Source organism: Ochotona curzoniae, unplaced genomic scaffold (assembly GCF_017591425.1).
Source record: "Ochotona curzoniae isolate NIBS_2020 unplaced genomic scaffold, NIBS_Ocur_1.0 contig_883, whole genome shotgun sequence".
NCBI lineage: Eukaryota > Metazoa > Chordata > Mammalia > Lagomorpha > Ochotonidae > Ochotona > Ochotona curzoniae.
In genome coordinates, this window is record NW_024466599.1 from 27,254,228 (window position 1) to 27,268,017 (window position 13,790).

A 13,790-nucleotide genomic window follows, 5' to 3' on the forward strand; every position below is an offset into this window, starting at 1 on the left:
TATCTCTCAGTCTTTTTTTAAAGATTTATTTATTTTTATTGCAAAGTCAGATACACAGAGAAGAAGAGAGACAGAGAGGAAGACCTTCTGCCCAATGATTCACTCCCCAAATGATAGCAAGAGCCAGAGCTGAGCTGATCCGAAGCCAGCACAGCAGGTGGTGGCTTAACAGGCTTCACCGTAGTGCTATCCCCACAAAGACCTCTTCTGAAAGGTTCTTAGAGCTCTCCTCCCCCCATCAGAATTTCTGTCACATTCCTTTGACCGGAGCTTGCCTAACCTATCTGCCAGCATCGGGGTTAAAGCAATAAAAAAATTTCCCTCTAGGGATGGGAAATCCATGGTCTGGTTTAGGAAAAATACTGCTCCGGAGAAATGGAGGGGCTGGTTAAGGAGCTGCCATGCCTTTGCGGCAGTAGCAAGAATGCTGCCTGCTGCTAGAGTTGATGAGAGCTAAATGAAGGCAGGGCTGGTGGCAGTGCAGGAAAAATGTTTTTAAAACCCCAGGAAGGTATAATGGGCTATATACACAATCAATGATAAAGACCAGCAGCAGACAAGCAGTTAACAAAACCCTGGATTCAGAGAGCGGCAAGGCTTGTTTATGATTCATCAGCACTGAAAGGAAATGAATCCAACAGTTAAGTTCCACCACGGATCAGTACATTTTTCCAGTCCAGAACATTCTTAACACAAAACCTGCTTCATTTTCAATGAGTTTGAGACCCAGAGAGACACTTTAGAGAGAGGGAGAGAGGTTGCTGGTTCACTCCCCAAATACCCACAGCTGGGTGTGAGCTGGGGCCCAAACATGAGGACCCCTACATGAGTGGAAGAGACTCAAAAACCTGAGCCAAAACCTGCTGCCTCCAGGGTGTGCTTTAGTGGGAAGCCAGGGCTGAGAGCTAGGGCCGGTTGTTAAAGCCAATTACCCTAAAACAAGACAGAGGCCCAATGTCCACTCTGAGCATGTCAGAACTATTGGTGCTGCTTGGTGACCCAGTGACCAGTAAACAGGCTTTTCCTTCCCCTGCCAGCCTTCTTGCTGATGCCTCAGATTGATCGATTTATTTACTGTATGATTTTCATGATGTGAAAAAAAAAAATAGAAAAAGGAATTTCCTTAATAGCTTTATTCATAATACTTAAGCACTAACAGCAAACCAAAAGTCTGTCAACAGGACGATAAATAACCAAACTGTGATATGCGATGAACTAGAACTAGAAAAAGTAATGAATTACTGACACAGTGTTGTGGGTGACCCCTGGAGCTGGATAGAAAGTGGAGTAGTAGGGACTTGAACTGGTACCCCTATAAGATATTGGCACTGTAGGTGAAGTAGAAGGCACCAAAAAAAGTCAGTTTTTGATTCTAGACAGGGTAGAGCTCATCTTTGGCAACAGAAATCGGAATAGTGTGTTCTGGTTAGACATAAGTTATCAATATAAAAATGTAGAATAAGGAAGAAGGCAGGCCCAGCACGATAGCCTAGCAGCTAAAAGTCCTCAGTTTGCATGCACTGGGATCCCATGTGGGTGCCAGTTCATATCCTGGCTGCTCCACTTCTCTTCCATCTCCCTGCTTGTGGTCTGGGAAAGCAGCAGAGGACAGCCCAAAGCCATGGGACCCTACACCTGCATGGGCAATCTGGAAGAAACTCCTGACTCCTGGCTTCAGATCAACTCAGCTCCAGCCATTGCAGCCACATAGGGAATGAATCAGCAGATGGAAGGTCTTTTCTCTCTGTCTCCCCTTCTCTCTGTAAATCTGCCTTTCCAACATAAATAAATCTTCAAAAACTGGAAAAAAAGAAGGAAGAAGGCTTGGAGCATGAAGACCTGGACAGGCACTAGGCTGTCCAGTGACTTGGCAGGCTGCCACCCCTCCGGTCTCAGTTGTGCAAAGGAAGGACGGAGGGCTTGCTAGGAGCTGCAGCTCCCACTGGCCAGCCACCTCCACGTGGAGCTGAGCCAGAACAAACAGCACCCGGGAAATAACCTCATATTCTTCCCCCTCCCTTCCGCTCCCTGGAGGCCCCAAGATGCCTCCAGTTCCAAAACCAGCCAAAAATTGCAACAAGTTGGCAGTGTGAAGAGCCACACAGGAGAGAGGCCCCTTTGGCCTAGAGCTGCCCAAGAGAAGGGTATAGCTGTCCCCCCATGGGGACCTGCCTTCCCAGGTCAGAAGTAGGACCAAGCAGGCAGCTAAGACAGGGTGTCTGGGCAGAGGGGAGGTCCCTGTCCTGACCGCCTACTTTCTGGAAGAATAAGAGAATCAGGTCTTCAGTAGAAGAACCTCCAGGTCGTGCAGTTGCTACAGTGTTTAGATGTGGAGTCCCATGGGTTCCTAATGCTGGCCTTTATCCTGAGAAAGACTCTGTTGGACTGTGTGGCCTGAGCATGGTTAAACACATTCTTGTTGCAGCCGCTCTTACCCTCTGCTTGTTTCCAGAGGGTTAACAGAGGCTGGAGGCAGCTGTGCTTAGGGTTTCCTGCCCTAGCACTGTAGACATTTTGGTCCAAGAGATTCTTCATTGCAGCAAGGTAGACTGTTGAGCTGTGTGCAGTGGGGGAGATTGCCATCTGTTGAGAACACCTGGCTTAGCTGATGGGTGGTATGTTATGCTAAACGTAAACACTCACCTCATTCTCCTTCCCCACATTCTTCTAGAAGGCTTTAAATATACTACCATTAAAACAAAAGTGAGCTCTTGGAATTGAACATGTACACAGGTGTTTTCCAATCTGTGCACAGCCCAGTAAACCTTCACTGAACTGTTCCTCACCAGGACCCTGGCAAAGAGCGGGCGCATCGATATCCCAACTTTGCACCAAGAGAAATGAGATTCTAGGAGACTGATTGACCAGGAATTGCTGGGTGAGATCTGTAGCCAGAACCTAGGCCTATCTGCCCTCATCTTAAGTTGCCCTGAGGGCCAGCAGCATTTCTCTGGAGTGGCAGGAAGCATCCTCAATCATTCATTGTCATATGGCAAGGATTGGGTCCCCTGGGTGGAGACGGGTCCCTGGGTAGAATCAGGACTCATGCTACCCACACAATTAGCCTGGAGATGGTGCCGTTGCTAGCCAGGACCTTGCTTTCTTGTTAATCTGACACATAAGGGAACTTTTAAAAAGTCCATGGGAAATGGAATTAAACATGTGAGTTTAAGGCCAGTGTTATGATACAGTGAGTGAAGCTGCCACCTGCAAAGCCAGCATCTCACATCCGAGTGCCAGTTTGAGTATCAGCAGGTTTTGCTTCTTCTTCAGCCCCCTGCTAACGCACCTGGGAAAGCAGTAGAGGATGGCCCAAGTATCCAGGCTCCTGCCACACATGTGGAAGGCATACATGGAATTCCAGGATCCTGACTTTGGTTTGACACAACTCTAACCATTGTGACTATGTGGGGAATAAACCAGCAGATGGAAAATCTCTCTTTCTTCTTTCCTCTCTCTGTCACTCTGACTTTCATGTAAGTAAAATAAATCTTTTTTTTAAAAAAAATATGAGTTTATTTTGGTGCAAAAAAAAATTGTTTTTATGATGTATGGAAAATGAGAAAACTGCATGAGTTTCAATACAAGTCTTGCACCAAGACAAAGTCATCCTCTTAATTCCATTTCCCTCAAATTTTTTGACGTGCCCTCATCTAAGGAGAGTTGAAGATACTCTCACACTAACAGGACAAGATCTAAAAGGCTTTCTAACCATTGTGGTTTTCTTGAATTTTTAAAATGTGTATCCATTTTTATCCACTTGAAAGGAAGTGAAATGGGAGAGAGGAGAGATTTTCTATCTAGCGGTTCACACTCCAAAAGCCCACAGCAGCCGGGTCTGGGGCAGGGCAAAGCCAGGAGCCCAGAACTGCATCCAGGCCTCTCACATGGACAGCAGAAATTGAGACACTTGGACCATCAGCTGCTGCCTCCCAGGAGGCATCTCCAGGAAACCATTTCAACAGCACCACCGCACCACAGCAGCTGAGGCTCAAACTGGTACTCTGCCCGGGATGTAGGATCCCAAATGGTCGCCTAACCTTTCTTTGACTTTGGGCCAGCATCTTCCACATAGGAAAGGATAAGGCACTTTAGGGTCACACTTGACAGTCTTTTCCAAATTTGTCAGTTGCTATTTGGAAACTTTATCTACCTAACCTAAATGTTCATGTTTCATTGTCACCATTGACATCGGTCAAAGGAGATGTGTAAAGTTACTGTCAATGCCTGAACATGTTTTTGCAAGAGGAGTTACAGAGCAAATGTATAAACTCAGGCAAAGCACTAAACGTTCTCTTCTCCTGCCCTTCTCTCCCAGGGTTCTCCAAATATATATGACCATGAAGTTACCATAGAAGCTGATGCTTTTTTGCCAGTGAATGAAGCCCTTATTCCTACAGGTTTGTGAATTTAAAAAAATAATAATTAAGGGTTTGCTGAACCCTTATTTGCCTGTCACCATTTCCCTATTTATAGGTCTCTCTGTGTATCATGGTTTAACTGGGTTGAGATCCTCTTATTTCTTATTTGGGATGAAAATAAATTTAGTTCCAATAGGCAAAGGCAAACAGTGAAAAAAGTAGATTCGGTGGCTTTCCAGGGGCTGGGGATAGACGTGAATGTAGAGTAACAATAAATACAGGATTTCTTTTTTGGGTCTTGAAAAGGTTCTGGAATTGAATAGTGGTAACAGCCATAAAACCTTGTACATAAACTGCATAGCATGGATTGCAAACTTGAGAATTAAGGATGCATTTTACAGTGTGTCAATAGCTCAGTTAAAAGAAAGACTGGGAGTGGGCTTTGCGCCACCTGGAATGATCCCATACTAGAGTGTTTTGCTCCTGATTCTAGGGGGCAGTGATGCTGGCCCAAGTAGTTGGGTCCTGCCACTTGCATGCAAGAACAAGAGGGAATCTTGGGCTCCTGGTTTGGACCTGGCCGAGCCCCAGCTGTTGCAAGCATTTGGGAAGCAAACCATCACATGGAAGCATGTTCTGTTTATGACTTCTAAATAAGCAAATAAGTATTCATAGTAACACCTTCGTGTTGTAGAAATGAGCAATTATAACCCAAGAGCACCGTGTTCAACAAGCCATCAACGTTTACGTTACCAGTAGTAAAAATGGACCTTGTGTCCCCTCACCCCTCGTATGAGTATGAGACACTGAGAAAGCCCACACTTGGCATGATGTTCTGGTTAGTCACATAACCTCAATGTAATCAGGAGACATTACAGAACTGACCTGTCCTCTCTTTAAATGGGTAAAGCTTATGAAAGGAAGGCTGAAGGAATGTCCCAGAGGAGACAAAGGCATCACTTAATGCAAAGTGAAATCCTGGACTGGATCCCAAGTGGATCCAGTGGAAAAACAGGTGAAACCCTGGGCCTGCCGTTGTGGCCTAGCAGCTAAAGTTGTCACTTTGAACACACCTGGATCCCATATGGGCTCTAGTTCTAATCCCGGCATCCCTGCTTCCCATCCAGCTCCATGATTGTGGCCTGGAAAAGCAGTCAGGGACTTCATTAGGGTTTCACCTGTTTTTGTTTTGTTTTGTTTTAAGATTTATTTTTATCACAAAGTCAGATATACAGAGAGGATGATCGTTCATGCACTGATTCACTCCCCAAGTGACCACAACAGCAGGTGGCTGCGCCAATACAAAGCCAGGAGCCAGGAGCCAGGAGCCAGGAACTTCCTCCGGGTCTCCCACGCGGGTGCAGGGTCCCAAGGCTTTGGACCGTCAAATACCAAAAGCCATATCTCAATTATTGTCAATTCTCATTTCCTTGCCATCTTTGGTACAGGTAGCCCTATAGCTTCTCTCATTGTTTTCTTCCCTGTTTCTCATCTTGAATATATTTCTACTTTTCTACAAAGAAAATGAAACCAAACTTGTTTATATTATGGTGTTGGGGTGGAGGAGAACAATGGCAGGGATAGGAGGATTTTCCTGAGATAAAAGAGCATAAACTTTAAATGTCTGTGCACCTAGCAAGGAACAACTCCAGCCAGACAGAATCACAGAATCCATGCCTTGCCCTCAGTGAACTCAGAGGCAGTGACCTCTGTTGCAACATGTGGTACTGCAGGACACATTGCTCAACTCTGCTTCTCAAGTTGTCTAATCTGCAAAAAAAAAAAAAAATCTTGTTATCAAGTTATGTTGAGAGTTCACGTGGCCTGGCTATGCGTGTTGATCATCTCTGTTGAAGATGATAAGAAAACCACCTTCGATAGAAAATTCACCAACACGGCAAAAAGGAAAAGATTATCACAGAGTAGCTTTCAGCTGTCTGCAGTACAGCACTTCAAATTATCCAATCCGGATGCCAGGTGCTGAGCTCTTTCTAGACCCTTCTGCACTCCCTGACTCTACCAGGAGCTGCAGATTGGCTGTGGTGAAGCCTTTAGAAGTCAGTGGTTAAAAAAACATAGCAAAACAAAACGGCTGTATTATCAGCTCTGCTTTTTTTATATATCAGTGGCTTTTATTTCACGTATTAGATATTTGGCTTACCATCCCAGTCCTCTGTCTTCTATCTCAAATCCTTAGTGGAGTGTTTGTTTCTTAAATTCTTCCTAGGCTTCTAAAATTCTCATTGTTTTTTCTTGGAGCTCTTGGAGAGAAAAGCATATCTGATCATCATTGTGATAGAAATCTAGCATCAAGAACTACTTAACTATTCCCAGTGTCACAGAACCAGTAACTGGTCTGAAAAAGAGGCTCAAGTGAGAGAATTTCAGGCAGATCTGGAAAAAGCTAAATAGAAAAAAAAAAAAAATTTTAACCATGAGGCCTTTAATCAGATTGTTGACATTGCTTGAATTTTTAAACTTGTTGTAATGTTTGTCATTTATTGCTTATTCATTTTTTGTTGTTTGAGAGACAGATACACAGGGATCTTCCATCCACTGATTCGTTTTCAAAATGTCTATGGCAGCCAGGCCTAAGTCAGGCCAAAGCCAAGCCCTGGGGATTCGATCCAGGTCTGAGAGGTGGCAGTGCAGGAAGGGGGCTCAGGAGGAAAGCCAGGACTTGAACCCACGATCTCTAACATACATGGTCACTAGGCCAAATGCTTACCCAATGCATTGCTTGAATTCTTGGTGGCTTTAGCATAGACGTTTGGTTGGATGAATTACCATTTCTGTAGCTTTGTTTGCTCAGCCTCCTGCCAACTTCAGCAATGCCTTTAGAATTGCTGCCTCTGAGAGTCTCTGTGTGAAGCAAATATGTCTTGAAGGTGTCTACCTTGCTCCTTCCGTAGCTATGAATTCATATTTGTTTTTCAACTCTTTTGTTAGCCCTTTATAAAAGCTGAAAGCTGCTTTATCCTTGGGGGGAAATGCTGATGTAGAACTGAACTTTGGGGGTGTCTTTCACCCTGGTTACAAATGGCAAGTAAGTCATTTTTTTCAGACCGTGGGAAAACCCATCATCATGAGGCGGTAACACATTTAACAGTAATCATGGCTGGGGATTCAGTAAAAGGGAATCTTTCTCCCTACACGTGTATCAGAAGGGACAGAGTCCTATCCTCCAAGTGTTTGGCCCGTGCCCACTGGCCTGCTGGTACACAAAGTCAAATCAAGGTCAATGAGATGAAGTCTCCTCCCACCTCCCGTGGCCCCATCCGAAAGCTGCAGCCTCCCCGGAGCTCCGGTCTCTAGGTAGGGCCCACAAACATCTAGCTGCCTGGCACGCCTGCTTTGCTCCTGCTCTTCTTCCTGTTGACAGTTTCTCAGGACGTCTCAACTCTTTCCGCTGGTAAAACAAGGGGAAAAAAAACAGCCTTTTTTTTTTTTAAGACTTATTTATTTTTATTAGGAAGGTAGATTTACAGAGAAAGAGAGAGAACTTTCATCTGCTGGTTCACTCCCCAAGTGACCACAACGGCTAGAGCAGAGCTGATCCAAAGCCAGGAGCCCAGAGCATCTACCGGGTCTCCCATACAGGTGCAGGGTCCCAAGGCTTTGGGCCATCCTTTACTGCTTTTCCAGGTCACAAGCAGGGAGCTGGATGTGAAGTGGGGACACGGGGTATGAAGTGGTGCTTATAAGGGATCCTGGGCATACAAGGCAAGGATTTAGCCATTGAGCCATCGCTCTGGGTCCAACAGCCTGTCTTATATGGCTTCTTCCTTTTCCTCCTCTTGCTTTCCTACATCCTAAAAGGCTGTGTTTTTTTTTTTTCTCCCAAGCCCAGTGGAAAAGCCTCAGCAAGTGTGAGACTGGCAGCAGCCTTCAGGGAGCCCGTTCACGTAATTTCAAATCACCCCCAAATGCCCCATTGGAAATCCGCATGCCTTGTTAGCCTTGGAGGATTCCAGAGTTGGGCAAATAAGCTTTGTGCATAGTTCAGGCCACCTCGTTGCTCCGCTGCTTGCAGAGAAACAAGACAATATTTTAATTAGAATGCTGGAACCCATCATCCAATTTTGGAAGCTACCCCTCTGGGTGAAACTATGGGAGTCCTAACGGTGTTCCGAGGCACACACCTGTTGCTCCCAGGGGCCCCTCGGCTGTGCTGGGGCAGGCAGCAGCTGCAGGGCTGTGCTGTAGGGCTGTGCAGGGCTGTGCAAGGCTGCAAGCCCTATTTCGCACCAACACCAGGAGCAAAGGTTGCAACTTAGCTGTCAGGACAAGTTTGCATGACTCCACTCTGCTTCTTCCTATTAGCTACTTGCAGCTGTTTGCCAAAATCAGCTCACAGTTGCCACCCAGAAAGCACTGACTGCTTGGCAGCCAGGGAATCCTCTCTCGAAAAGGGCCTTCTTGAGTGAGTTTCCCACATTTCTTGAAGCCAGGGCTCTACCGGAACTGGAACTCCTCTTCCCACCCTTCTCACAGGAAGGGCAGGTGGCCAGCAGATGTCCAGAGACAGAGAACATTCCAGGTGCTGTATCCCTGTGCCATCCCATCAGGCATTTAGCATTTAGACCTGATTGAAGTGCCCTGTGCCACCAGTCCCTCATGCCTAGCCCCAGGGACTAAGCCAGCTGACTGTGAGCACATGAGAAAAGTCCAGCCCTTTTGCTTCTCCAGGGATGCATCTGTTTCCAGAATTACAAACTTTCCACTTCACCCCTTCACTCCACACAACTAAGAACAAGAGGAGAGCTATGCACCTGCCCAACAGGATGTCAGCATGGACACCACATCTGTGGCGCTGAAGGCATGCCTCTGACACATTACACTGTCACCCGGCTTCCTTTACATTTTACTTCTTTCTTTGTAGTAGATAAGGAATTAAGAAGGCAAACATGAATGCTCTGCTTCTTACAGTAACATTCATAAAACCTGCTCTTATTCTTTTCCTGGCAAAAAAGACACCTTTTGTTTTATAACAGCTTAACCAGTCCACTCAGTCCCCCCAGCTCATCTGGGTTCACCTGCTATTCTTGCAGGCCTCCACTGCTGAAAGCTCATTCTAAAATGACATTAAAGCAACCCTCATTCTGATAAAATTAGAGTTATGGGTAGGAAAGGCTGACCACGAGGTTGCGGAAAGAGGCCCGGCAAGACTTTCATATTTCAACTCAGCCTCTCTTGGGTTCAACCTGCAATTTGGAGGGTGATATCATTGCTTCCTTCAGGCAGGTCTGCATCTGCCCTGGAGAAATAACAAATGCCAAAGTTGTCTGTGGGCTCCAAGATGCTGCAAAAACCATTTTGATGTTCGTGTTTGGGTATTTGCATTTTAATCTTTCCAGTTCCCCTGACAGAAGCACCCTTTAGACTTGATTCTGAAATCTTGGTCACAGTGTCTGTCTCTGCCATGGGTATCTTGGTGATGGGATTCCCATCTCTATGGATCCTGCCCTGTGTGAGACCACTGATCCTGTGTGCAAATCACTGCCTGGTTTGAATTACAAGTTTCCTAAATTGGAATCAAAGAGTGGATGAATGATCATTCTGGAAACCAAAAAAGAACATCTCTTAAGATCTGGCTTCCATCTGGTCACTACAAAGATCTATCCAAAATGCAAATCTCACTTAAGCAGGGCTCCCAGTCTGGACACCAGAGAGCCATCTCTAACCAAGCATCACTCAGACAGACACGTAGAGTTTCTGTACATTTCCTTGTTCAGCCTACCCCCTTCTTTGTGGTAAAACACTGCTCTTCCTTCAAGTCTCATTTTTTTTTTCTCCTTGGAAATCTTGCCCCACTTCCTGGAAACAGTAGGGTTTCTGTTGTGAGTGGCTTTGTAATGACGTGAGCCTTTAGCGCTCACCATGTGTTGCTCCACATGGTATCCACGTGATGTCTCTAGACTTACAGACCCAGCACATGGAGCAGGATGGCAATTCAGGCCTGGCTTATTCAGGCTGAAGATACACAACCATGTTAAACATAGATAGAAACGAAGCCAAGTAAGAAGTAGCTAATGTACACATGCTAGACCTAATTACTGCCTCCTTTCTCCTGTCGCCAGCATCCCTTCTCTCTTCTTCAATGCTTTTTTTTTTTTTGAAGATTTATTTATTTTCATTGAAAAATCAAATTTATAGAGAGAATGAGAGAGAGAGAGTGATCTTCTATTCACTGGTTCTAGCAACAGTTGGAGCTGAGCTGACACAAAGTCAGGAGCCAGGATCTTCTGAGTCTCCCACATGGGTGCCAGGTCCAGGGTCTTGGGCCATCCTCCCTGCTTTTTCAGGCCATAAGAAAAGAGCTGGATGAAAAGTGGAACAGCAGGAAAACGAAACTAGCACCCCTGTGTGATGTTGCTGCTTAAAGTTGGACGATTAGCCTGTTGAACCACAGTGCCAATCCCCCAATACTTTGTTTTGAAACACAGTTATATTAATGCAATACTGTGTGAAAACAGATGCAGAAATCCAGGACACGGGTGGGGCTCAGCTCACTGAATCTCTAAAATCTGATTTGATGAGGGTTGCTTTAATTGAATCCTAAGGTCCTGTTCATTTTTAATGCGCTAACTCCCAGACCACAGGAAATTCTAAGCGCCCTCTTCTTAACCAGTACGCTCGCATATCTGGGCAGGTGAGGAGCATTGCATGGAGTTTGTAAGCTGAAGCTCTGTGTGAAAGCCTGTGTGTTTGGCTTTTGAGAAGAGCAGCAGTGTGTTCTTCTCTTGGTGGTCCCCTGAATGGGTTGGGTTGGGTTTGGATTTCTTGCTAGTTCGTTCCCACTGAGCTGATGAAGGGAGCTAGAAGGCCAGGTAGAGAGGAAGAGCGACATCTGCGGGTGTCACCCAGAAAAACTGTAGCAGTGCAGGACTCGGGGTTACAAAGCCAGCTTTGCAGTTCTGCTTCGTCCAATGAATCAAATGGCCTTTGGATGTCCACCAGCCTTTGATGCAGTCAGGCTGCAGACTAGGTTTCTGGCTTCAGCCTGGTCGAGCCCTGGCTGTTGCAGGCATTTGGGGAGTGAACCAGTGAATGGAAGATCTTTCTTAGTCTGTTTCTCTCTTTCACTTTCTTCCTCTCTCCCTCCCTCTCTTTCTGCCTCTCAAATTGAAGAAGAAGAGGAAGAGATGGAGAAAAAAAATTAAAACAAAATTTTTGAATAGCACTAAAACATTCAACTCATGACATTGAACCTTATGGAGTGATATATAACAGGTTCTTCCTACTAAGTATTCAGGGAGGTTCAACTTAAAAGCTCCAGGTACCTGCGCTCTCCTAGTAACAATGAAACCCTTCAAAATGGCCCAATTACTGGATCCCTTCAAACAAGTGAACTCAAAGCTGTTTATGTTCCTTACTAAAAAACATATCAACTACTTCACGGTGAGCAAACATGAGCTGGCATGGTAGAAATTTGAAAGAGTGCCCCAGCACAGTGGCCTAGCAGCTAAAGTCCTCTGCTGGAGTCCAGCTCCACCTGAGTTCGGGACTCGAGAAGAGTGCATGGATGAGGCATAAAGAGGAAAGAAATGGACCACTACGATTTCATGATCATAATGGACAATGCGAGAAAGCTGTCCCCTATATTTATAGAGAAGCAATCACAAGCTCTGGCACAGGCTTTTGACGTCAGGGTCAAGTGGGTGTATCCAAGGATAATTCTGCCATTTGTTTCACCTAAAAACTCGGTAGAAGTTCCTGCTACAATTCTTAGCCTACAACTCAATCTTGTATCACAAAGTTTTCTTTTAGGAGAACCTAAAGATTGAGGAAAGAATGAAACCCTAAATGCAGGTCCCTTGATTAGCATAAGTTCAATGGGGACAGCCAAGACAGTACGAATAATAGAAGACCCTTTTGCAAGACGTTATTATTGCCATTAACCTCCAAGCTCACATTGACTAAAAGGCCAACTCCACAGTAGCATGGATTAGAATTCTTCCGCAGGGTGGCCCGGTGTCCATGCAAAGGAAGATGGAGCTGCATTCAGGTGGTTGTAGAGACATCCACAGGGCCCTGCCATACAGCAAGGGGGTTCCTTGCAGCCCTGCCTGCAATGGAACAATACTCTTCACACCTTCGTGTCCCACCATGTCCACTGCACAGATCCCAGCAGTCCTTGTCTTGAACACGCCAGTATCCCATATGGGCACCAATTCTAATCCTGGCAGTTCCACTTTCCATCCAGCTCCCTCCTTGCATCCTGGAAAAGCAGTCAAGGACAGTCCAAAGCCTTAGGACCCTGCATCTGTGTGGGAGTCCTGGAAGAGGCTCTGGGTTCCTGGCTTCAGATCAGCGCAGTTCTGGCCATTGTGGCCACTTGGGGAGTAAATCAACAGACAGAAGTTCTTTCTCTCTGTCTCTCCTCCTCTCTCTGTATATCTGACTTTCCAATAAAAAAATAAAATTAAAAAAAAAAAAACCTGCAGGCAGATAGTAAGTGAATTTGTCATAAGGGGGAACAGTTTGCTGGTATTCTGACTACCGCCCCTGGGGGGCTGATGGGTCACACAGACCCTTCCCCCAGCCCAGGGCTAGACAGAGGCAGGCTTTATTTAGTTCATTCCTGGGGCATGGCAATCCTTAGAGGTCACTGTGTGAGGGATGGGCACCGACTGTGGGCTCTGAACCACGAGCTGACCAGATGAGCTCCCACAACAGGCTTGCTTTCAGCTTTTCATTTATTTTTGAGATGACAGGAAAAGAGAGAGGAGGAACTTTCATCTGCTAGTGGCTGGGTCAGACAGACAGAAACCAGGAGCCTGGAACTCCTTCCAGGTTTCCCACCTAGATGGGCAGGATCCCAAGTCTTTAGTCCACCTTCCACTGCTTTCCGGGTACACCAGCAGGCTCACAAGCAAGCAGGCAGGACTGGAACTGGCACTCCGGTATGGGATGCCAGTGCTGCCGCTCTTCAAGTCCCGCCCTTGCTTTCGTTTCCGGGAGCGTGTGTGGCATACTGGCTGACTGCTGGTGACATGCCACCTGAGATCTGGCCATACAGAGCAAGAAGATGGAGCGCTCTCTTTGCCTGGGAGGAGCCCTCGAGGAGCGGCACAGTGCTAGAGACCAACCTGTTGGCCTGAAGAAGCTGAGAGGCAAGGGTTGGGTGGGCATGCGGAGAGAGGACTGTCTTTACGTCACCTTGGGCTGCGAGGATCCGGTAACAGGACAGGGAGAGGGCCGAAGCACAGAAGATTGGACCGGGGTTGGACGGGTAGTTGGGTAAGGTGGGGACTGGGGTGAAACATTGAAGGCAACGTTCAATGCTCAGGACTACGCAAGGCCTACGCCTGACAGTGTGTGTCTCCTTGAACTTCACGCCCAAGGCACCTGCTTGCCCAGCCCCATAGGTGTGTACAGTCGAGACTGGCTTCTGTGTCATGCTAAGGAGCCAGGATTTTGAAGCAA

At 46.3% G+C, this 13,790-nt stretch overlaps 1 protein-coding gene across 3 annotated transcripts in view; it reads left to right on the forward strand.

Annotated features, from left to right (window-relative positions):
• The window catches only part of GALM (galactose mutarotase), a 55,208-nt gene that overhangs the window by 28,279 nt on the left and 13,139 nt on the right, over nucleotides 1–13,790 (forward strand). For all 3 annotated transcript variants that reach the window (XM_040993108.1, XM_040993106.1, XM_040993107.1), the window contains one exon: nucleotides 4,319–4,400. In XM_040993108.1, the coding sequence (XP_040849042.1) occupies nucleotides 4,319–4,400 (82 nt within the window). The remainder of the gene's footprint in view (nucleotides 1–4,318; nucleotides 4,401–13,790) is intronic.